At 45.7% G+C, this 26,320-nt stretch overlaps 1 protein-coding gene and 1 pseudogene across 1 annotated transcript; one reads left to right on the top strand and one right to left on the bottom strand.

Annotated features, from left to right (window-relative positions):
- LOC141271408 (uncharacterized) overlaps positions 1 to 26,320 on the top strand; it is a 107,517-nt pseudogene that overhangs the window by 14,758 nt on the left and 66,439 nt on the right.
- Positions 14,068 to 25,497, bottom strand: LOC141271853 (uncharacterized). Its single transcript, XM_073682048.1, has 6 exons — positions 24,585 to 25,497; positions 15,890 to 15,950; positions 15,566 to 15,806; positions 15,341 to 15,484; positions 15,103 to 15,261; positions 14,068 to 14,993 (listed from the first exon to the last, which is right to left on the bottom strand). Exons 3-6 carry the CDS (start codon positions 15,792 to 15,794, stop codon positions 14,317 to 14,319), a joined length of 1,209 nt encoding a protein of 402 aa, XP_073538149.1. The 5' UTR covers positions 15,795 to 15,806; positions 15,890 to 15,950; positions 24,585 to 25,497; the 3' UTR covers positions 14,068 to 14,316.

Raw genomic sequence — 26,320 nt, 5'->3', positions numbered from 1 at the left:
TCACAATAATTAAACATGTTCATATTGAAAATTTCTATTTACATATATGATTCATTTCTTCTTTGTTGGAACGCCAGGCGTGATCCATTCCAATTAGAATAAAATGTCTCCCTCTCTCCATCTCCCTTATCTTATTTTGTAATGCTGAGGTAAGATTATCTATACCATATGGCCATGGCCCCACTATCAGTATTTGGTCAGTATTCGGTCAATATTATTTCTCAGGAGTGGGAGACAAAACCAGGAGTGGGTGATAAATGCAGAATTGGTGACTTGTTTCTATTATACCTTTTCTTGATTGTTCTTCACCTGGTTTTGGCTCCCACTCCTGAGAAAAAATAGTGACCGAATACTGATAGTGGGGCCTTGGCCTATATGTAAAACTCTGGCCCGTAGGCTGAGTATATTTGGCCCACAACGCTGGGCAGGTTCCCCGAGTTTATTTCGGCCGCAACTCTGGGCCGGATGGGTGTCCGCTTGGCATCGCACTTTCAGCTATATTGGCATCATAGATGCTGAAACAGTTGAAAGCTATTATGGACGAGGCTGACGCTCCCTCTCCTATCATTCCCAACCTCCCTCCGTCTAACGTGAGTACGGAGGTGTGCAGAGGATCTGAATACACCATGAAGAGACCGGCGCCGCTGGGGAACGGGCAGAGGTGACATTTTTTTTATGTGAGGCCATTATACTGTATGAAGCACTGTGTGGGACCCATTATACTGTATGGAGCACTATGTGGGGTCCATTATACTGTATGGAGCACTATGTGGGGCCCATTATACTGTATGGAGCACTTTTTGTGATCATTATACTGTATGAAGGGCTGTGTAGGATTATAGTTGGAGAATCATAATGTGATAGGGTCACCATTCTTTGTTGGGCTGATTGAGGGAGTATAGTAGGGTCATCATACCGTGCATGTCGAGGGTACTGTGGAAGAATTCACGGTCATATCATACTTTGTTTGGGGGCACTTTTGTTTGCATCATACTTTATCTGTATTATTTAAGTTTTTTATCCTTTGTTAATACATATATAAATTAGGCAATTGGGCCATATGCTTTCCAATATTTTATTCTAAAATCTATTAATTAAAATGTAATTTGTTTCGTGGGACAGCCCCTTTAATCTTGTTTCCATATGTGTCACGCCAGGTGTGAGTGCAACACAGAGGGGAAATGGAGCCCAGACACTATTGAAGGGGGAAGAGGTGACCTCCCGATCTGGACTAGTGTCACCCTGACTCCCCCTAACGTCCCTATACAGCCTCTGCAGCTGTCGCCGATCACGTGCCTCGCCCTACTATCCCTGGCATAAAGCTATAGCTGGGGGTGGAAGGAGATGAGCACTAGTCTACCTCCACTAGCACTCTAAAGACAAAAGGGGAAGACAACACAGCGGAATAACAAACTTAGCTTTAGAAGAACTCCAACAGGGCACACGGCCTCAAGACTCCAGAGAGCGCGAGGTGCTGCTTCAGCCAAGTTCCAAGTAGAAATGAGTATAACTGGCAACGTCCACCCAGACACACCAGGTATATATACACCCAGACTAAAAAGAGGTAGTCGCTGGGTCCTAAACACAGCCTCCTATCTAGGCAGCTGTCTGCATTACCAAACGTGGAGACCACTGCAGGGCGACTGCCCCTTCTGCCACACCCGTGACAATATGAAAATGTTCATAATTATATTTGATGATAAAGAAATACTTCCTCAATTGTAGCCATGATTTTAATAAATACGAAGGTTGGCCCTCAACTTTATTCAAGCTTTTAATTTTGGCTGTGTTTATTTGAGTTTAACATCCCTTATCTATACCGAGACCCCTGCACAGAAATATTAGGGCTACATTAACAACACATATGTTATACAGAAGAATAGGGCTATCTACATAGTTCTCTGTACAAGGACATATCGATCAGACAAGGTCCTCATATTTAGGCAGTTTCTATTATTACCAAACGCTTTTTATATGAACAAGATCAGTGAGTCTATTTATGCTTAGATGCTTATGCTATGCTCATTATGCTATGCTCAATATGAGTAGAGAGCTCCAGGGACCAAGACCCTGTCTAATACTAACACGCTGGAGGCCAGGCTCGGAGTATCTGGCCATGATGCCCAGATTCTCTCATTTTTGTCTCTAGCGTTTCTTGTAGAATAATTCACTTTCTCATACAGTCCTGTAGTAATGTGTGGCATGCAGAAGTAGTTCTGTTGCTTCAAAAGCATCCAGCAACTAGAGGGGTTAACACAGTCACAGGAGACAGGGAGTGTTTTAGCAGAGCCCCAGGGAGATTGTGGGGAACTTGTTATTGTAGTCTGGCTGAAACCAAAGAGAAAGGTAGTGTGTTATCTGGATCTGACAGAAGGCAACTGAACAGGATTCAGATCAGGAGAGAAACTAAACACAGGTCAGATAAACTCCCTGAACTAACAGTGCAGAGTATTATCAGGCAGGAAGATAAGGACTGGAAGGAATTGTGTCACAGGGATCATCTCCCTCATCAAACCCCCCTCCATCCCCATGCAGAATAAAGAATGCTGTGTACTATTGTGTCCTTGTGAAGGAAAAGCCTGTGGTTGTGTATGCATAGAAGTGTGCTGGTAAGAGATCTAATCTATGCTGAATTATGCTACTGAAGAGACTGTAATACTGTGCCTTGTGAAGAAACTACTGTATTGTTACTGGAGCCGGTTGCTCAAGAAACCCAGACTGTACTGTAATGAAGATCGTTGCTGTAATATCCCTGAATTGCACTGACTGTGCTTCAGATTAAATTCCACTGTTAAACTGTTGAAATAGACTCTTGTCAGATGTGTCTGGTCAGCAAATGAATCTATCATGTGCCTGAGAGAAGCTGCAGCCTATGATCGTCTTGAGTAACGGTTCCCCCAGGATTCCAAAGATTCGTGAAACCCATCTCGCCCCATCTGAACCTAGCGGCATGCGTGTAACATTGGTGGCCCGTACGGGGAATCCTGATCGGGAATTAGCGTGTAGAGGGAGAAGAGGAAAAGTGTCTGGAAAAACACAGCAGCACAGCTCCTCAATTCAACTCTGCTACACCAGTTAAAGGGGACCAGCCCTAAAGAAAACTCACTAGCAGCAATGGATGTGGAAATTAAAATGGACAGAATTAGTGAGCTGCTTCTTCAGTTAACCTGTGAAGAATTGAGAACAGTAGCAGAACATATAAAGATGTCAGAAGAGCAGATTTCTAAAGCACACAACCGCAGACAACTGTTAGCTGCCATTAATGCAAAAATGGATGAGCTGGGGGAGAAAGAAGCTGAAGACATCATGGGGACGTTCCTCCAGGAGCTAACACAGTTTTTTAACCAGGTTGAAGTTGGAGGATGGAGGGGCGGCACCAGTTTCCAAAAGTGGGAATCTCCGTCCACAGACTGAACTACAGGAATTGAAAGAACAACTCAAAGCCCTAACAACAGCGCTGCAGGAATTGACCAAAACCTCTAAACGGGTGACAGACTCAGACAGGACCTTTAACCTGCTCGGGTTAGATAAATCAGGGAGACAGTCTTCTCTAACACCACAAATCACCATAAGGAAAGAATTCAAAATCCTGGGATAGATTGGAGAGTGTGAACAGAAAGAAAGACTGTCTTATATGAACTTGTTGCACCAGATCGATGCAGGCTTACAGAAAGGCTTCCAGCCAGATGAGATCATTGAGGGGGCGATGAAAGCGATCAGCCCAGGACTGAACCTCCGTAGTTTGCTAGAAATGAAGAGTCAACTGACCTCGCAACAGCTGAAGATGATTATAAAAGGGCACTATAAAGAAGAGAGTACTTCAGAATTGTTCCACCGACTCATTAACCTCTCACAGAAAAAAATGAATCACCCCAAAGTTTCTTGTTCAGAGCAAATGAACTGAAGAATAGACTGTTGTTTGCATCCAGAGATGTAGAAGCAGAGGAGAAGTTTGATGCTGGACTAGTCCAGAAGAAGTTCTTGAGATCACATGGGAACGGGGTTAATTAGTAAAGACATCAAGTTGCAGCTGAAACATTACCAAGAAGATCCTGGCATTCTGGACGAAGTCCTAATTGAAAAAAATGAATGAAGCCGCTATTTTGGAGTCAGAGAGCGAACAGAAGTTAAAGAAAGGCTCTGCTCCTAAAATCACCAAAATGAGTCAGCTGAAGTTGGAGACCCCCAGTGGCCAGTCCGAAGATCATCATGGAGACCCACCAGTGCCATCTCCGAGAGGGAACCTTAAATCACCAACAAAAGAGAGGACCACCAGCGCTGACTGGGAGGAAGTAATAGGAGAACTGCGAGCCGAGTTGATTGAGGTGAAAAAGTTGATTCGTTCCAGGCCAGAACCTGTATCCCTCAGACCCAGGAGTGGGTTCCAAAACAGAAGATACCCGGCTTGTGAAGTGTGCCATTTATCAAATCAGAGTACGGTGTGTGTCCACTGTCTAAGATGTGGTGAGGAAGGATATTATGCTAAGGGGTTTGGGTTAAAAGACCGGAGGTTGCCAGTGCGAGGTGACTGGTAACCGCGACACGGAGGAGGCCCCAGAAGCCAATCCAAATCTCACCAAACCCCAGAACGGCACATGAGGTAAAACGGCTGCATCAGTACTATCCCCAAGTGTGTTCCCATTTACAACAGCTGCAAGAGAGACTTAATGCCCAGTGCGGAGGTCAAACGATGTACTCCTGGGAGGAGGATTCCTCAATCAGTAAAGATGGCCTCATCAGCCTAACTGGTGAGAGGTGCTTTATACAGTGCCAGCTAGATGGACTCCTCGTAAAAGCACTGTGGGAAACAGGAGCCCAAGCGAGCCTTTTAAATGAAGAATAGAGAAGGCGCTACCTGCCACATACCTGCCTTCGGTCGCTAAAAGAACTCTTAGGACCAGTGTAACTGTGTAACTCCACGGCAAAGCTGTCAACCAGACCGAATTCCCTTTCATAGTCTGGAAGTGACTTTCCAACTGAGGGCCACGAAGAAGAGCAACACCATTGAGCTTTTGGTACCTTTTCTCGTGACCAGTGATGAGAACGTGGCAGAGGATCCTATCCTGGGTTATAATGTAATCCATGTGGTCATCGCGAAACACAAGTCAGGGATGCTGGTTGTGGAGGCAATTGCCACATCACTTGCCATACCCAATGTCGTGGCGGAAAATGTGATTCATAGAGTAAAGAAAGCACAGAATACAATGGACCTAAAAGAAGTCAAGGTAAGCTGGCGCCCAGCCATCATCCCTGCAAACCAAATGGTGGGGGTGAGGTGTGGAGCCCGGGTAGAACTGGGAAAAAAGTCTAGAAAAGACTGTTCGTGCCAAAAGACTCCTCAGAACTTCCAGAAGGCCTAGTTCAAGGTGAGACTGTGCTTACGATTCCTACTGGTGGGTTTGCTCAAGTGACCATACTGGTGATGAATACTACGAAATATGAAATTAGACTGGATCCAAAGACTGTGTTAGGTCACATTGAAACTGTTAAAATTGTACATCCAGCCAGTGTGAAACCTGCCCAGGGGTCTACTGTGCATTCAGTCTCCCCACCAAGGAACAGGAGTTGCCCATGGGAGGAAATTGCACGACTCGCCTCAGGGTCCTGAAATCTCCCAGTAACCCTGGAACACTTGTGTGCTGAAGATATAGCGATAGCAAAACAGATGCTGAGAGAAGAGTGTCATGCATTCTCTAAAGATGACTCTGATATAGGCTGTATCCCGTTGTTGCAATTGAAAATCAATTTGAAAGACACGACCCCAGTAGCAAGAAGTTACATGTCTGTGCCGGATCCATTACACCGTGAAGTGAAAGAGTATTTACAAGATCTAATCAACAGAGGTTGGGTCCAAAAGTCGAAGTCGTCTTATTCCTCTCCTATTGTTTGTGTTAGAAAGAAGGATTGTATGTTGAGACTCTGCTGTGATTACCGGGAACTAAATCGAAAGTCAGTACCTGATCGGCACCTGATACCAAAGAGTCAAGATAGGCTATCCAGCATATCAGGAAGTACCTGGTTCTCTGTCCTCGATCAGGGTAAAGCATACCATCAAGGGTTTGTTGAAGAGTTCAGTAGACCCTTGACAGCATTCATCACACCATCGGGGTTATATAAGTGGATCCGCATACTGTTTGGGCTCAAGTAGTAGTAAGAGCACCCACCTCTCGTCAACACGCCCACTTCCAGGTTTTCACAGATGCCCCGCCCCTTTTTGGCACATGTCCCGCCTCCACTTCCGGTCTAAACCCCTCCCCTCTCCTCCCCATTCTCCGCCCCTATGTATGTCAATACCTGTTACGTTAGTTCCGTCCCCGCCCCCGGAAGCAAACCCTTAACGCCCCTATGTGTGTCAATATCTGTTACGTCAGTTCCGTTCCCGCCCCGGAAGCAGCCCATGTTCAGCCTCTGTTACGTCCCCCATGACCGCCCACATGCCCTTCACCCAAGGTTGTAGGTTAATGTGTAAGCGCCGTATGTAAGAAAAACATGTCAAGACATGTTTTTGTGAGAAAAGGCAGCCCCAGGATCCCTAGGGTTAGCATTCTGTAGTGTTCATAATAATGACATAATAAAAGTGTTTAAAAAAATATACATTTATTGTAGATTCACTTAGAGGTATACACAAATCAAGAAATGGAAAAAGGTGTAAATAGATTTCAAAATACAACATTATACAAGCAAATCTATAGGTTACAATACATTTCAATACTAATATTTACAAAGTTAACCATGCGCTCGGCGACAGCGGCGCAATTCTCTGTTTCGACAGCAAACGTCCTTTAGCGGCTGGCGTTGAGGTAGCGAGTACTTGTGATGGTGTTTTGAAGGGATTTGACGGCGCACTCAACATCATTTTTAATTAGTTCAGAGCGTCTCTGGTCGTATGGTGACCGATCACGGTCGAAGGTATGTTTAACTCGGCCATAGCCCTCATAAAAATGTCCCATCCTTGTGGAGTGTTCTTTTTGGTTAGTCCGTGACTTTGCAGAGTGCTCCGTACAAGGTCCAACATATGGGTGCCGGGAATGACGGTCCCTTTGTAGACAAATTCACCTTTCTCAGTCCATGTAGCAATGTCTTTGTATTGCAAGAAACTGTTGAGTAGTATATCTGCATTTTTTCAGAAACGGGGGTTGAGGTGATCTACAAACTGAGGGGCAGAGGGGCGTATCTCTATTTCACCCGCTGGTGATGGTGCTTGTTCACTGACAGGAGGGATCACAAGGTTTAAATGTGTAAGTTCAGAACCTTTGCGCTTAGCATGCAGCAAACTTCTCTGTAGTATTTTGGTGTATCTTTTAATCTTTACGTCGTCAGGCAAATCAGTGCGGCGTAGAATGTCGCCGATTTCGTCGTCTAACCTTTGGAGTGTCGTCTGACGCACGGTAGGCACCGGCGGACCGACGTTTTTTAGTCTATTAATCTCATGCGCCGGAACCAAGTACATTTTCTCAGCACGTTCCATCATCTACCGGTTATTAAACTCGTTATTAGCGGTAAAGAAATAGCTAGAAGCGGCCCTATGAAGCCTCCAGACTGATTCAATAGATACTGTTTTCTCCGAATGGACACTTTTTTGTGACTCAGATTTCTTATAGCTCTACGCCATTTTTGTAATATTTTTCTTTGGCGCTTTTTGAGAGGAAGCCGCCCTTTCAGAATATTGAGAGCTATTTCTGTGATGGCAGCGATTAAATCTCTGTCGGCGGTCTTCAGAATCAGCTTTCTCTCCGACGCGTTTGCTTTCACCAGCTTTTTTAAGAGAGCCCAGTTACACCTCACTCTCTCAGACATGTTGACAGAATGAAGGTTATGGGTATGAATAATCACAGCAGAGTAAAAAATTCACTTTTTAGAACGAGTTTTACCTTTTTGAACGTACGCTGCTGGTAAAGCTGGTGGAAACAAACCAGTTCTTAAGCGATATTCCTCGGGCGTATCACCTCTCAAATCTACGAGCAAGAATCCGTAAGCTTCTAAGATGAAACGCGAGTTCCTCGGATACATCTGTCTGGCTAGCGTTACAATTTGTATTTTATCGCGGGGGTTATTAAATAGGACCATGTACTTGGTATTCAAGTTGATGGTTCTACTCTTTTTCCCCTGACAAAAAACATTTTGAACCAAATAGAACAGGCTCAAGCTTCTATGATGAACGTATTTAGTAAATGCTTTTTCCAGTTCTGAATTACAGCTAGCAGCATCCATGAGATCGTCCACCACCGCCAAGTTGATCATGTCAGGCGGGAATAGTTCGTCATCTACACACGTCTGCGTCAAACCTTCAATAAAACGAATACTGGGGAAGGAATGACTCAGTTCATCGTACATTTTTTGCCAACAAGAATAAAACCAAACAATATTATCGGGTTTGTGAGATAAATGTGTTGTCGCGTGAGCTAAAACCTGTTTGACAAAATAGGATTTTCCTGAGTTAGAGGGGCCCGCTAGAATGCATGAGAATGGGTGTTGTAACTGGGGATCCATGATGTTGTATGTTTAAGACCTGTAGCGCCACAGAGTAAATTCGTCGAGCACGTTTCTCTTTAGACTTCACGACTCTATAGCTAAGCGTCGATCGTTTGATGGTACGGTAGTCTGTAGCGTATTCTGCACCTGTAGCGGAGATAAAGGTACGTCAGTTGTTTGAAGAAAAGGGAATTCATCGTTAATACCCGTAGGGTAAAGAAGTAAAGTCATCAAACAACTGCCTCTTGGTATAGACGCAGCGTTGAGTTTTGCGTAGGGGTCGCGTTACAATATCCCAGTACTTTTTGATCCGCACAATACCATTCTGCTCTACAACGATCGTCTTTTCATTTCCAGGATCTGCAGAGTTCTTGTAAGCTAACACTAAATCTTTTAGACTGTCGAAATTGATAACGCCAGCGTTAGCGATATTAAGCGTGATACCTTTCACTTTCAAGATCGTGTCACCCGTGTTTAATTTGTAGCCGTAAGTTTTCGGACCGGCGGATACAAATTCTGTGATGCGACTCCCCTGGGGTATTTCGCTGGTGAGTTCACCCAGGTAATCACCTAAGGGAGGCTGCCACTCGCCGTCACGACTTACAAAAATGACGGAGTCTGTGTCGTGGTAAAGACAGCGCTCCTGCAGTTTGTCTAGAAGGGTGTACAATTCTAAGCGCGCATAAGCTGTAGTGAAGCATGCAATGAAAATGTTGGTGTTTTTGTTGACAGTGCGGTGTTCTTTTGTGCATTTCCAATTGACAGTCGCCGTACCGTCGCTGATAAAGTTTAACTCAGAAATCTCATAGTACGGGTGAAAGGCACACTCAAAGAGTTCATCGGCGTTGTTCACGACGCTGGTGGTAGGTAAATTAGAATGCTGCACAAACTTTCCCCATAAAGAGTTTAAGAATAGTTTGGCGATTTGTCTTTTAGCTGAATTTGGTTCTATATGATTGGGGTCTAACTTTATACCTTCTTTTTCAAGATAGGCGGCTACATAGTCTTTTTTCTTGGTTTCGTCCGTGCACCACGAGGAATACCCCGAGGCTTCCTGTTTGTGTCTAAGATGTAAATCGATGTATTGCGCAAATAGATCGGTCGTCGTCTCCTCAAAATGCCACACCTAGTAAATGTGTGCGAGTCTGTAACCCTTCTCCAAAGCCATTTCTACCTCTATCGTGCACCACGTACCCGTCAGAGCCCTCTCTTCCTCTGAATGAGCACAGGGATCCGCTTCTGAATGCAACGCGCATGTGTGACAGAGGGAGAAGATCAATTTTTTTGTTCATTTTAACAGGGAGCACAGGGAAAAACAAATACCTGGGCGGGTAGACTTTCACTTTGGCGATGCCAAAGTACTGCTTGATATAACCAAAGTGGTCCTAGATTATTTTAGGATGTCCTACGGGGTACACTTTTGTTTTATTGCCGTACGGGTATAAACTGGTGAAATTGTAGTACTCTATAGTTTCACCGGGTTCTAGTTTGTGATAGAGTTTGATAGCGTTAGTACGACCACCGTACAGAGCGTCACGAGACTCTAAAGGCTCAGGGAACTGCATGTGGCGCAGAAACGCTTGTAGGTCAGAGCTTTTTTCAACCATCTCTCGCCACTCGTGCTCCCACAATACGCGGACGTCGCACCCCTGTTGAAGCAAGAAACGTTTCTTCACCTCAAACATTCGATACAATTGCCCGTAAGTGGTCTTTGTGAGTTTGTTCGTGTCATTATCGTTATAGCAAACGGGACACCCGTGGTAAAAACACCCCTGAAATTCAAAAGTCGTTGGGCAACCGCTGACTCTCGCATAGCCATCTAGAAAAAAGTTTCCTACTCTTTACTCACCACCTTTCAAAGCGTGTTGCAGATCTAGGTTCTCTGTATGCGCTACGTACATTAACCATTGAATAGCCGGGGACGAGTAACGTTTGTGCTTTTTGTGATAATTATCCCCAGGCAAAATGGCTATTTTGTCTTCGGGGAGAAATTTAAAGCGGTACATGGCCAGACAAACAGATGCTAGTGTCGTGAGCTGAAACGGATCTATACTGATGAGATTTTCAGTAAATTTATTTTTGCGCTTACAGAACTGTATTTGTTTTTTGGCTGTCATTTCTATGACGCGCTCACGATACACTACGCAGGCGCGTCTCAAGACCTCTACGTCCTGTTGACAGTATGCTTTGAGCTCTGCTTGCAAATCAAACGTATTGTTTTTCACCGATTCGTACCATGTTGTGAATTCCTTTTTCTCACTATGCGTCATGTACTCTACGCCATAATAGTTAGCATCTGGCATAGGCCCTACATAGGACTGATTTTCATCAGTGTTAAAAAAATGTGGAAAGTGACCCTTAGCGCCTGAAAATCCCATAGCTTGCGGCAACTTACTGAGCTTCATGGGAATGAAATTTAAGAGTCGATGAATCTCATGTCTAAATCGGGTAATGATACGCACAAAAGACGACCGCCTTGTGCTATCATGTTGACGCGCAGCTTCTCACGAATCAGCTCTTTAACGATAAAGTAGGAATCGTATCGAGCAGCATTGTGAGCTATAAAAGTGTAACCTACATACCCACCCTTTGTAAAAAAATGTACAAAGTCAGTAGTACATGTTTTACCCACAAACTCCCAGCTAGATATCCCGTGCAAATCTGTGGCAAAAACATAATTGGGATGGTGCGTTCCCGTCTCTTGCGTACATTCAAAATCGTAAAAGATGTATTGTTCCGTAGATTTCTTCGGTGTATAGCGCTGCATGTAACATAGATGATTATCAAATCTGCTCACCGGAACACCGCAAACGGAGCATCGTACACCGACGCATCGGTGTTCATCATCTACGATTTGGGGCACATAGCGATAGCATCGCTCGCAGAAAAATTTAAGTTTACAAAATGACCAGTCAGTCTCAGCGAGACTTCTGTGGCGTTCTAAGCAGCTTGCTGAACGACAAAATACACGGCAGCGTGGGCATTGCAGATGCTCTGCAGCTGTATCAGAGCAATCCGACCTCTGACACGCGGAGCAAAAGTATTGACAAGAGTGATTATTTTTGTGATGAAATGCAGAACTGCACTTTTCACAAAAGAATTTAGCTCCTATGAATCCTTTTATATTTTTTATACCGTAATAATGATTATCATGATGTAGAATATATAATATTCTGTCTGTGGGTTCTTTATCCGTGTGAAAATAGCGCCAGTCTCCCTGACTAAAGTATAGAACTTTAATGGTAACGTTCAAATACGTCTCAAATGCTCTAATGTCTCTAAAGCTCACTAGTTAATCGTCGGGTAGTTTCAAATTTCTGTGCAGCTCCACCGCACGTTTCATTAAATCATCGTCAGGCGGGTCGTCTTCAGCCAGTAAGGCGTAGAGAGACGCGGCCAAACACTGATTAGAGCCGTAATTGTTAAAATCAAACAACATTTGACGTTTCAGATGAATAATTCGTGTATAAACTATAGATCAGTCGTCTGCGTTTTATACCTCCCCGTCTATTCCTAACGACGCTTACTATCAATTTCAAGCAGTCGCCGGCTATGCACTCGGCGTTGCTTTGCAACGCGTTGCCCACGGCATTTAGGAAAGCAGTCGCGTCAAATTGTTCTCTACATTGTTTAAAACCGTAGACTGGATTTAGTCTTCCGTCCCCTTCTAATCTTAATTGTATAAAGTCGCCCGGCTCGATATCCCTCACGATCCTATCCAGTAACGTTTGAATAGAACCGTGTATGATCTCCAAACTTTCTTCAAAGGAGCGTATGCGGTCTAAATTCACAAATCTAAAATGATCGATATACTGATAGGCATTGAGGTTACTCATCTCCCTACGAACATGAAATAAGTGTTCCAAAAAGCATGAATGTTCGCTTATGGCCGGTGTATGAGGAGGTGAAAACTGTGGCGCTGCATCTTGTCGATCATCGTTCGAGATTTCAACGCCGGAGACTGTAGGTGTATCCGACGCGGAATTCTGCGGTGTGTCTAGGAATTGAGAATCTATCGAGGATTCGCATTCTGCCGTCTCAGTGACGACTGTCGGCGAAAGCTGAAGTGTTGTAGTGTTCTGTGGGGGTCGTCCTTGCGTAACGTGTGGTGAGTCAATAGCAGTGCGCTTTACCCTATTATTTAGTTTTTTTCGCCTCTTTAACGCGCGTGTAGCGTTTCTTGCTTTTTTAATACAACGTTTTATGACGTGTGGTTTATTGAAAAAACCTTTACGCAGGGGTCTCCGTTTCATACCGCGACCCGTCATGCCTAGTCATAATGTACGAGCTGTAACATACCTGGCGGCGTCCTTGCATAGTGGTCCATCTCCCACTGTGCAAGAGCACGCACTTAATCTCCAGTCCAGTTTGCTTCCCTCCATGCTGTCTGTTTGCCTCTGTGTCTGCTGCTTAAGGGCGGCGCCCGATCACTTCCTGCTTTTTGTACCTGCTGCAGGCACACCCCTTGTGCGTCCTCAGCCTATTGCTGTCTGCCATCTGGTATTTAACCCAGCTGCTCCAATGAATCCCTGCCTGAGCATTGTGTTCTGTCAGTTGGCCTTTGGTCACTGATATGCCAGGTCCCGTTTATGTTTCCTGCCTTCGGTATCAGTTCCCGTGTCTGAACTGTGTCCTGTCTGTATTATCTTCTAGCCTGTTGTCTTCTGCCTATCCTGGAGGCTGTATTTCCAGGCCTGTGTGAACCCGCTCCTGTATCTTGCTGCTGTGTCTGTTCTTGTCTGAATACTCTCCTAGCCTGTTTTGTTTTTCTCTATGTCCGTACTTTCCCTTTTTCTGCAGAGTCTGAACTCGTACCTAACTCCTGCTCGTTGTCACTGTACTTCCGTTTGTGAGTTTGTGGTCCACTCGCTACTTCTCTGCAAGTACCCTGTGGGTATCTGGTCCTGCCTTTCCCTTCTAGTCTGTTCCGTGTCTACAGAGCCCTGTCTTCACCGCGTCTGCGGTTTTCGCTTTGCTCAGCCCTGTCCCCACCGCGTCTGCGGTTTTCGCTTTGCTCAGCTCTGTCCACCGCGTCTGCGGTTTTCGCTTTGCTCAGCTCTGTCCGCCGCGTCTGCGGTTTTCGCTTTGCTCAGCTCTGTCCGCCGCGTCTGCGGTTTTCGCTTTGCTCAGCTCTGTCCGCCGCGTCTGCGGTTTTCGCTTTGCTCAGCTCTGTCCGCCGCGTCTGCGGTTTTCGCTTTGCTCAGCTCTGTCCGCCGCGTCTGCAGTTTTCGCTTTGCTCAGCTCTGTCCGCCGCGTCTGCGGTTTTCGCTTTGCTCAGCTCTGTCTGCCGCGTCTGCGGTTTTTCGCTTTGCTCAGCTCTGTCCGCCGCGTCTGTGGTTTTCGCTTTGCTCAGCTCTGTCCGCCGCGTCTGCGGTTTTCGCTTTGCTCAGCTCTGTCCGCCGCGTCTGCGGTTTTCGCTTTGCTCAGCTCTGTCCGCCGCGTCTGCGGTTTTCGCTTTGCTCAGCTCTGTCCGCCGCGTCTGCGGTTTTCGCTTTGCTCAGCTCTGTCTGCCGCGTCTGCGGTTTTTCGCTTTGCTCAGCTCTGTCCGCCGCGTCTGCGGTTTTCGCTTTGCTCTGCCCTGTCCGCCGCGTCTGCGGTTTCGAATTTGTCTCCCAGTCTGTACTGGACCCTACCCAGCCTGCGCTCTAGTCTGCCTGTTCCTGTATTCCCCGGTGTGGGTCAACAGCCGTGTCCGGAGTCTGACCTGAAGTAGACCCTGGTTCCTCTGCTCTGTTCCTCCCTGGTGCACTGGCGTCGTATGCCGTCGTGCGACCTTGGTCGGATCGGGCAGATACTTAGTTACGCCCCTCCAGGCACTCTCCGGTTCATTGCACAGTGGAATCACTACATAAACACGCACACGCCAGTCAGTCTGGGCGCGTGCATTACACGAGCCCTCGGTAGGTTTTTAACGGCTTCAACAGCCTCTGTGTACAGCGGTTCTAAAGCCATTATTTCTGAAATGCTGGCTCTATCCGGACGCTGTGCGGACAGTTCTGTACAACGATCCAACAGGTCAGCTAAATGATTGTGTGCGTTGATAAGCGTCATGGTATGACTGTATAGGTTGTTAAATACTCTTTTTACATCTAGGGGCCATTGTTTGTACGATGATATACTGTCTCGAGTTTTCTGATATTTAGGTTTTATTGACAGTATTGTGGTGTTACGCGGCCGTTTCTGAACTTTAGGCTTCTGTGGTGTAGCTATAGTGTCACAAACCCGTAATACATTTGGTTCAATACTCATTGACCTACCTGAGGGTCCTGCAGAGATTGTTTCAGAATCATGGGATGTCGAGGTTCCTGCATTTAGATTGCCGCTTTTGTTGACAGATCTGGTTTTAGGGCTTGGATGAAATGAGTTACTTGTGGCTTTTTGCTCTGAGGGGTGCGGAGGGTTTACTTCTTTAAGTTGAGTGGGTTGCTTCCACAGATGTTCCAGCGGCGGCCTACGTTCAAATTCTTTTTTATCAAAAATAGTTCTGAAGGCTTGTCTACGTGCTGTCTTTCTAGGCGCGTCTGCGTAAGAAAATGGAGAGCTCGTAATTAATCTATGGCGCATCTTAGCAAAATAGGAAAATGAGAGTAAACATTGTTGTAACGGATTAGTACGGTTTAAAAAACTTACACGTCAGGTTGATATGTCTCCAGAACGATTGGGTGGGGGGTGAATAAGACGTTGACAGGTGTGTATAATTTTCTTCGGTTCTTGTACCGGTACCGAGTGATGAAGCATTTTCTTTGTCTTCTGGTTCATCGTCTGATCCAGTTAAATCGATGATGGTCTCTGAAATAAATAACCGGTGATTTACCACACAGCTGGCCGTTCTATTGTAGAGCACGGCAACATTTGTAGTTGACAATACCTTCCGTAGATGTTGGCGGGTACGTAGGGCTCCAGATATCCCGGCCTGTGACTGAATATACAGGTTGTTGCGTACAAGCTTCATCGTCGCTGGTGTTGGCGGACGGACGGTCATCGTCAGAGACTGTACAATCTATGAAACTCTCTGAAATAAATAGACGTCGAATTACATAAAAACTTCACAAGATAATGTAGAGTACAAAGAGCTTTTTGTTACCGGACTTACCATACATAGGTAGGCTGTGTATATCCAAGGTCCTGGAGTTATCCTGGGACCACTCCGCCATTACTTCAGCGTCCAATTGCTGCGATTCGGTCAGTAGCTCCTGTGAGTCTGGGTATTGAGGATCTTCCGCTAGATCGAAATTAACATGACGGCCCCCAGAGACCATTTCACGTTGCGCTTCAGCCATCAGACACTGTCGCTGCGTGGCATTCCTCTTCCATATCGGCATCTAGGAATCTAGCTTTTAAAATAAAATAAAAGCGTGGTAGGTATCCCCCATCCTATAACTTCATTTTCACACATTCTCTCTAAAACTTTACTTACTTAGTTGGCTGTCCGTGAGTTGCTCCTCGCCGGCGCCGTGATCGTTAAAATTACAGTTCATCTGTAACAAGCGCATAACGTCATACAATATATAGCGACAAAATAAGCGCATAAACTATAAAATACTTACAACAGTTACAATTAAAAATTAATATACAAGACATAATAATGGTGACAATCAGGCATTCGGTATTAAATAAACATTATACAGCCCCATGATATGCTAAAAGATAATTACTTACATTGACGGTATTCAATATCTTGTCACCTCTTCAGACTGAGTGTTCTGATAATCTGAATGAACAATTCGCACGGATATATATACACGGTTGACTACGTCACGTGAGCAGTTTTTTTGCTGCGGTATACTAAAAAAATGTTCCCTAGGTTGGGAAAAATCAATCCATACCAGTTTTACCATGTATAACTATATTAGCTTGTTAATTAAGAAATGCCCTTAATTATCTTGTCAGAAACCAATAATCATTAACATTATTGTATTGATTGATATGGCTAGCTAATGTTACTTCATAGCCTGGGAATAGTTGTTTTTTTTTTGCTGCGTCATACTAAAAATGTTACCTAGAATGGGAAAATCAATCCATACCAGTTTTACCCTGTATAACTATAATAGCTAGTTAATTAAGGATTGAATCTAAATCCGACACCATTTTGTTTTCAAAATGCCTAACGTCGAAACTCTGTTACACAAGCATTATTATACAGCAAAGAGCCCCGGTTCCTACGGTGGGATACAGCGTCTCTATAATGCCGTTAAGAAATATGGCGTGCGTAGAAAGACTGTCGCAGAGTGGCTTAACGATCAAGAAGCGTATTCTCTACACAAATCCGTAAGAAGACGGTTTATCAGAAATCGGATCATAGTTAGCGATGTGGATAGTCTCTGGCAGGCGGATCTCGTCTGCATGAATGACTACGCTAACGATAACGACGGTTTAAAATATATTTTAATGGTCATAGATGTTCTATCCAAATACGTCTGGGTCATCGGCCTGTGGACCAAGACCGGCAAGGAGCTTGCAAAAGCTTTTGAGATGATTTTTAAAAGCGAACGACGTATCCCGCAAAAACTACAAACGGATCGCGGGAAAGAATTTATGAATAAGCCCATCGCTACGCTTTGTAAAGAGTATAACGTACATCAGTTCTTTATGAATAATACGGTGAAAGCTGTGGTCGTGGAAAGATTTAATCGCACGTTGAAAGCTCATATGTGGCGCTATTTAACGGCTCATAACACATTGCGATATATAGACGTATTACCTGATTTAGTGCACTCTTACAATTACGCTTATCATCGCACTATAAGATGCAGTCCTGCCTCTGTCACGAAAGCTAACTCCATGACCGTATGGCGCAGCGCTTATCAAGACATCTCTACAGCGAAAAGATTTAAGCCTCTATTAAAACCGGGGGATAACGTCCGGATTGTACGGCATAAGCATATCTTTTCAAAAGGCTACAAGCAAACCTACACGCGTGAAATTTTTGTGGTCTCGTCCGTAAATACACGATTCAGAAAACCTCTCTACGCATTAAACGATTTGAGCGGTGAAAACGTAAAAGGGTTTTTTTATGAAGACGAACTACAAAAGGTGCCGCAAGACGCTAATAGGATCTACAAAGTTGAAAAAGTGTTGAAAAAACGCAGGCGTCGCGGTGCAACTCATTATTTTGTGAAGTGGCTCGGATATCCCGATAAATTCAATAGTTGGATAGAAGAAAATCAATTAACGATCGTATAAAGCATGGAAGACGATTCGTTTTACGCTACACTACCTAGCAATTCATCATCCAAAATCTACCCCGAAAATACTATTTCGAGTTACACCACCAAGCTAGCAAAGGCCGTTCATCTTTCAGGAGCTTAGGAAGTGGCGTTAACGGAAATACAGTACCCCCATACGTGGAACACATTCGACGCTTTTGAAGGGAACTTCTACGCTGCTAAACACAACGAACCGTTAGAGGTTTATCATGTAAAATCAGGATTTTACCCGAACATTCAAAAGCTGGTCGGTACAGCCAATGCGCGAATAGAATCGCTGAATTTATCCACGCCTGCCTATAGGATACGTTATGATTATCTACGTCGAGAGGTAATCCTACCCGACCCATCCCCTATACAGTTTGCTCTGGGTACTAAGCTAAAATTTATTTTCGGACTACAGACCGTCGATGATTCACCCGCAGCTTTAATGCCATGGAATCGCCGCTTTTACCCCGATTCAAAGGCGGGTTTTTATTCGCTTTTTGTATACACTGATATAATTCAACATCAGCTTGTGGGCAACAGCTACGTTCAACTGTTACGGACCGTAGAAGTTAGCGGCGATGATAATGATATTGTCACAGTGCGCTACTCGCGGCCAGATTACATACCGCTGTGCAAGCAACACTTTGACTCCGTAACTGTTACTGTCATGTCGGACCAGGGTACGCCGGTTAAATTCAGATACGGAAAGTGTATAGTGCGATTACATTTTAGGCCTCGCAAGACTACACCACGGTAAAAATTATGTCTCAAACAGTTTACGGGGATCCCGCCTTGTACGCACGGTACTATGTAGCTCAAGCAGGGCATGGCTTAGAGGGGTTCCGCGGTGATGAATACATGTACGGCGCCGGTCTCGGTGGTCTGTTTAGAAGTCTTTTTAGAAGAGCAGTACCGCTTTTTAGAAAAGGCCTAGAACTAGTCAAACGGCATGTAAAAACAGCCGTAAGAAACATTGCTAAAGACGCTATCACGGGTATGTCTACGGCCGTAGTGGACAGATTGAATCGCACCTCTAAAAACAATCAAGAGGGTGACGGACTAATCTACGTAACCACAAAATCGCGTAAAAGAAAAAGAGAAAGAAACTCTTTACCACGAGCGAAAAGACCCCGCTCACCGTGATTCCCGCCGCGCCTCATGAATAACACCGCTCAACGTAAATCGAGTTCGCGTCAGAAGTCCGCAAGACGCCTCACGAGTGACATCTTCTAATAACGGGCCATGGCGTTTATTCACGATGCGTCGATAGAGTGCGCTTAAAGCGAACTGGATATCTTTACCGTGCCTCCCACGCAGACTAGCGTAGAAAAATCTGTTTTTGTCGAGGTGCAACCCATCGCCGCTCTAGCCGATAACGCACCCCTGGAATTTTTCGTATCGGGAAGCGGCGAATATTATTACGATTTAAATAATACACTCTTGAACGTCCAGTGCTGCATCCTGAAACAGGACGGTACGGTTCTCGCTGCCAGCACGCGTGTGGGACTTATTAATTACCCCATAGCCACAGTTTTCAATCAGGTGGACATTACTCTGGGGGACCGTTTGATTTCACAATCTGATAACATTTATAGTTACCGGGCCTACATTGAAACGCTTTTAAACTACAGTACGCAAGCGTTGAGATCGCAATTTACAGCGGGGTTATTCTATAAAGACACTGCAGGCCATCACCAGACCACTGTACTCAACGGCGAAAATCAAAATCATGGGTTCGCATGCAGAGCCCACGCAACCCGTCTCTCAAGGCCTGTGGAACTCGTGGGCCCGATCTTGGGTGACATTTTTAATCAACCTAAACTCATTTTGAATGGTCTAGATCTTAAGATCAAGTTATCAAGAAATAAGGACTCGCTTTGCCTTATGACTCCCGAACAGGAACAGTTTAAGGTTCAGATCGTGAACGCAGCCCTCTACGTAAAGAGAGTACAAGTCTCTCCAGCCGTCAGGATCGGTCACAGCCAAGCTCTTCTATCAAGCCCCGCTAAATACGCTCTAGACAGAGCCTGTTTGAAAGTCTATAGCATCCCTGGAGGAACGAGAAATAGTAATCATTGAAAATCTTTTTCTGGGCCAGATACCAAAAACGGTGATTCTTTGCTTTGTGGACAACGAGGCCTTCAGCGGCAGTTACCAGAAAAACCCACTTTGCTTTCACCATTATAGGATCAACCACGCTGCTCTGTATTTGGACGGACAGCAGATCCCCGCCAAGCCGTTTCACCCTAATTTTGACGCTGAACATGCTGTGAGGGAATATATGGCTCTCGTTCACATCTCCGGAAAACAAAAAGCCGACGCAGGATTAAGCATAGACCGTGATGATTTTATGAGCGGCTACACTTTCTTCGCGTTTGATTTGTCGCCGGATCAGGAACCGAGCGCTCACTTTTCGCTCAATAAAACGGGTAACCTACGGGCCTAAATTCATTTTGCGGATGCCACACCACACACGGTGAATATGATCGTTTATGCTGTCAACACGGCTGTACTGGAGATTAACCAACGTCGAGAAGTCCTATACTACTTTAATTAAACTTTTGTGACTCCACAGTGGATTTCATCTATAATGAATACTATGCAACTGTCATGCATTTTGAGCCGAAATCCCGTTACTCGGAGTATGTTTGGCGGGGTATTTCCCTGCGACCTCTTACCACGCCATATTATCAGGTATAGACCTAGAGCCTATATCGTCAACACAGATTCTTCGGAAGAGCCCGGTACGCATTGGCTACTCATTATTCTATGCAGGAACAAATCCTTATTTTTTGACAGTTACGGGTTACAACCCGACGCCGCCGTATTTCCGAATACAAATATACAATTTTTAAGAAGAAACACCACGACTTATTGCTATCAGAACCGCCAGCTGCAAGACTCTATATCAAGTTTTTGCGGACAGTTTTGTATTTACGTGTTGTATCATGTCGCTGCGAGAATTACATTGAAGCGATTACTGAAAAACTTTACAAATGATTTAAAACATAATGATCGTCTAGTAGATGCATTTGTACAAAATCTTTCTAACTCTATCACGATTTTACGTACGCCATTATGCGATTATAATCAGGTTTGCAAACCGCCCTGCGAAACATGATCTTGCTCTATTTCTGCTATAGAACTAATATGGTTTTATAACGATATTTCCTTTTTGTAATGTGTACTAAAAATGTTTATATCTTAGTATTTCTTGTTCAATAAATCATTCAATCTATTTTGCTGTGCCAGTTAACATTAACCCAGGGACTGCTTTTTCTCACAAAAAAACATGTATTGACATGTTTTTTCTTACATAAGGTGGTTACACTTTAACCTATATGGGGGTGAAAGGCATGATCGCCTTCTAGCAATTCGGTTTACACAAAGTTAATGGGGAATGTGCCTAGCTTACACATTACTTATTACCTTACAGAGACGCTGTCGCCGAGCGCATGGTTAACTTTGTAAATATTAGCATTGAAATGTATTGTAACCTATAGATTTGCTTGTATAATGTTGTATTTTGAAATCTATTTACACCTTTTTCCATTTCTTGATTTGTGTATACCTCTAAGTGAATCTACAATAAATGTATATTTTTTTTTAAACACTTTTATTACGTCATTATTATGAACGCTACAGAATGCTAACCCTAGGGATCCTGGGGCTGCCTTTTCTCACAAAAACATGTCTTGACATGTTTTTCTTACATACGGCGCTTACACATTAACCTACAACCTTGGGTGAAGGGCATGTGGGCGGTCATGGGGGATGTAACAGAGGCTGAACATGGGCTGCTTCCGGGGCGGGGACGGAACTGACGTAACAGATATTGACACACATAGGGGCGGTAAGGGTTGGCTTCCGGGGGCAGGGACGGAACTGACGTAACAGGTATTGACATACATAGGGGCGGAGAATGGGGAGGAGAGGGGAGGGGTTAGACCGGAAGTGGAGGCGGGACAGGTGCCAAAAAGGGGTGGGGCACCTGTAAAAATAAAAAATAAAAAACTGGAAGTGGGCGTGTTGACGAGAGGTGGGTGCTCTTACTACTGGCTCAGTTCAGCTTCCACAGAATTTCAGAGGAGCATGGAGACCTGTTTGAAAGGATTGAGGGACGATATCTGTCAGCCGTACTTGGATGACAATGTGGTACACAGCAAAAACTTCCGGGAGCATGTTGAACACGTGAGGACCGTATTACAGCGGTAACAACAACACAGAGTTAAAGTTGACCCCAAAGAAGTGTGAACTGTTCAAAAGATAAGTCCAATTTCTAGGAAAAATTGTGTCCGGAGAAGGATATACCATGGACCCAGCAGAAATCGCTCCGGTACTGACCTTAAAAGACAAGCGGCCCTCTACTGTCGGGGAGTTGAGGCAGATCTTAGGATTCTTCTCCTACTATCGTACTTACGTTCGGAAATTCTCCAGGATTGCCGCCCCGCTATACCTCCTCTTGGGGGGGACGACCGAGTCAACAACACCCACGGAGAAAAAGAAGAACGCGGGTAGGACCAGGCTTAAAAGAAACAACGCCGTTTTGTCCCAACAGCCCATTCTCTGGACAGCAGACCATCAGGAGGTACTGGAAGAACTAGTAGACTACCTGGTAAAACAACTCATCGTGGGATATCCTGATTTCAACTTACCATTTGTTCTCTATTGTGACGCTTGTCAATTTGGACTGGGAGCTGCCCTGTATCAGAATCAAGATCAAGATGGAAAATTGAGAATAATCGGTTACAGTTCTAGAACGTTGACAGACGCCGAGGAGAATTACCATCTACATTCCGGAAAATTGGAGTTCCTGGCATTGAAATGGGCTATCTGTGAATGATTTAGAGATTATCTCTATTACTGCAAAGAGTTTGAGGTATATACTGACAACAACCCTTTGACCTATGTCCTCACTACAGCCAAACTGAATGCAACAGGTCAGAGATGGGTCACTGAACTAGCTGACTTAAATTTCAGCATCAAGTACAGGCCTGGAAAATGCAATGCAGATACTGACAGATTGTCAAGAATGTCACTAGAGCCTGAGGAGTTCATGCAAGAATGCTCGGAGGAAGTCAGTATGGAAGCAATTGAGAGCACTACCCAAGCAGTGCAAGCTTATCAAGAGGAAGACATACCATTGTGGTGTCCGTTGACGGTGGAAACCACCATAAAAGCGAGAGAACAACAAGATCACCCCCTGTCCATTCAACAACTACCAAAAGGAAAAATCCGTAGAGCACAAAGGGAAGATCAGATAATTGGTAAAATACTACTTTGTGGACCAAAATCGGTTTCCAAGTACACGGGAAAGAGATAATGAGTCACCAGCAGTATCTGTTTTAGTTAAAGAATGGACAAATCTCTACCTCAGTGAAGACGGTATCCTGTATCGTAAAGGAGGACAAAACCGGCAGTTGGTACTACCCAGAGTATTCCGTAGGTTGGTCTTCAAAGAACTCCATGAAAACATGGGACACCTTGGAGTGAAAAGGACAACCAACTTGATCCGTGAACGTTTCTTCTGGCCGTACATGCAGAGAGATATTGAGAGATACTTGACCAGGGAGTGTGGGTGTCTGAAAGATAAACGTTCCAACACATCACCCCGGGCACCTATGGGCAACATCTATGTATCCGTTTGAGATGGTCTCAATAGACTTTCTACATCTCGAGACATGCAAGGTTGGTTACGAATACATATTGGTGGTGATGGACCATTTTACTCGATTTGCCCAAGCATATGCCACCACCAATGAAGCTGGTCGAACAGCGGCAGAGAAGATCTTCAATGATTTTGCTTTGAGGTTTGGGTTCTCTACGAGGTTACACCACGACCAAGGAAGAGAATTTGAGAACCAGCTCTTCGCCAAGCTAGGAAAGTACTGTAGAATTCAGAGATCCCACACAACGCCCTATCACCCAGAGGGTAATGGACAAGTGGAACGTTTTAACCAGACATTATTGTCGATGTTGCGCACTTTAACAGCTGATGAGAAGAAAGACTGGAAGAGTTCTCTGTCAAAAGTGGTACATGCCTATAACTGAACAAAGAGCGATGCAACGGGTTACTCACCCTTCTTCCTATTGTATGGACGATCGCCAAAACTGCCAATCGACATCATGTTCGATACTCCGGTGTTAGAGACTTACAGAACGTATCTGGAGTACGTTCGGAAATGGAAGGAACGGATGGCAGAGGAATACAACATGGCGTCCAAAGTGATTACGCAAAGACAGAGCAAGAGTAAGGAGTACTGTGATCGAAAATGTTATGGAGCAGAATTGGCACGGGGAAGGCGGGTGCTAGTCAAGAACGTACGTGAGAAAGGTGGTCAAGGAAAACTTTGTTCTTACTGGGAAGACAAGGTGTATGTGGTCGTAAAGAGGAAAGCTGATGACAGTCGAGTGTATGAAATCCAATTGGAAAGAGGGGACAAGAAAACCAGAATAGTCCTTCGAAATTTATTACTACCCTGTGATTATCTCCCACCACAACAAAACTTCCCAGAAGCAGACTGACATCGACCGAGATTGACTAAGAGACCACAACAGATTGAAGCTCCGGTGGTGGATAGTGACCTTGAAAGTTCCGATGAAGAAGAGCACACCATTGTATTTCTCAGACCGGCAAGGAGAGGGATGTACCATCCTCAGGAGAGTGAACTAAGTCCGGAGGCTTCAGAGTTTGTACTAAGGAGTACAGATGAAGTCCAATTCAGATCTGATGATCGAACACCCGTCACTGGAGAGACCGATCGACACTCAGGAGCGGAATTACCAGACCGTGCGGAACCAGGCGATTCCGGGAACTTACAGAGGCAGCTCCAAGAGCATCTGAGGAAGCACGGGAAATGAGTGTGGCGGAAGAAACTCCTGTGACCGAAGAACCCGTGGATCTGAGGAACAGCCCACCTGAATGATGTCGACTTGAGAAGTGAGGAGACCCGTGATGCTGACGTATGAGACATTTGGTGAACAGAGTCAAGTGCCAAGGACTGTTGACTGGACACGACTCCGCCACTGTACACACATGGGTCCTCCCCGAACACACTCTGCTCCGCTCTGTACACACACTGCTCGGCTCTGTACACAAGGCTCCGCTCCATACGCGCTGTACACACGCAGCTCCGCTCCGTACACACGTGGCGACACTGCTCCACTCCGTATGCGCTGTTCACACGCGGCTCCGCTTCGTACGAGGCACGGCTCCATAAGCCTCGTACACGCGCAGCTCCGTACGCCTCGTACACGCGCGGCTCTGCTCCGTACGCCTCGTACACGCGCGGCTCTGCTCCGTACGCCTTGTACACGCGCGGCTCTGCTCCGTACGCCTCGTACACACGCGGCTCTGCTCCGTACGCCTCGTACACACGTGCGGCTCCGTACGCCTCGTACACACGCGGCTCCGCTCCGTACACCTCGTACACACGCGGCTCTGCTCCGTACGCCTCATACACGCGCGGCTCTGCTCCGTACGCCTCGTACACACGCGGCTCCGCTCCGTACGCCTCGTACACACGCGGCTCCGCTCCGTACGCCTCGTACACACGCGCCTCCGCTCCGTACGCCTCGTACACACGTGCGGCTCCGTACGCCTCGTACACACGTGCGGCTCCGCTCCGTACGCCCCGTACACACGCGCGGCTCCGCTCCGTACGCCCCGTACACACGCGTCTCGGCTCCGTACACTTTGTACACACGCGTCTCGGCTCCGTACACCTTGTACACACGCGGCTCCGCTCCGCACACCTCGTAAACACGCTGTTCCGCTCCGTACACCTCGTACACACACGGCTCTGCTACATCCACACTGTAAACCCCTCCTGACCCCACACATAACCTTCACCTCATCCAGCACCATGACAACCAGCACAGCAGAGTCCTGCATCCACTGAGGCCCCTGATCATGTGACCCCTGACTCCTCCCCTCCTGTGACCTCATCACAGGTCCTGTGCGCACAGAACAGCCATATATGTGGTGGCGGCTCTGCAGGTGGAGGTATGTGGAGATTCCCTATTACTGGCCGCAGGCTGCATTAACCCCCTCAGTGCTGAGACTGTTTTAGTGCTTTTCTTTTGCCACTATCTTATAATCATACTGTTTTGTACCCTTTCCACTGATGGATACATGCGACTAAAGTATGAAAGATGAGAAACATGGAAATCTGTATTAATTTCATAGTACATTGACCCTTTCTTGTCCTAGCAGGGTATAATGTGCCCACAGTACAGCTATCCCCCCACACACAGTATAATGTTCCCACAGTACAGCCATCTCCTCACACACAGTATTATGTTCCCACAGTACCGCCATCTCCCACACACAGTATAATGTTCCCACAGTACCGCCATCCCCCACACACAGTATAATGCTCCCACAGTCCCGCCATCCCCCCACACACAGTATAATGTTCCCACAGTACCGCCATCCCCCACACACAGTATAATGCTCCCACAGTCCCGCCATCCCCCCACACACAGTATAATGTTCCCACAGTACCGCCATCCCCCCACACACAGTATAATGTTCCCACAGTACCGCCATCTCCTCACACACAGTATAATGTTCCCACAGTACCGCCATCCCCCCACACACAGTATAATGTTCCCACAGTACCGCCATTCCCCCACACACAGTATAATGTTCC

This window comes from Phyllobates terribilis, unplaced genomic scaffold, assembly GCF_046119375.1.
Source record: "Phyllobates terribilis strain yellow unplaced genomic scaffold, ASM4611937v1 Scaffold_5__5_contigs__length_657084704, whole genome shotgun sequence".
NCBI lineage: Eukaryota > Metazoa > Chordata > Amphibia > Anura > Dendrobatidae > Phyllobates > Phyllobates terribilis.
This window is presented reverse-complemented; position numbering and strand designations above follow the sequence as displayed.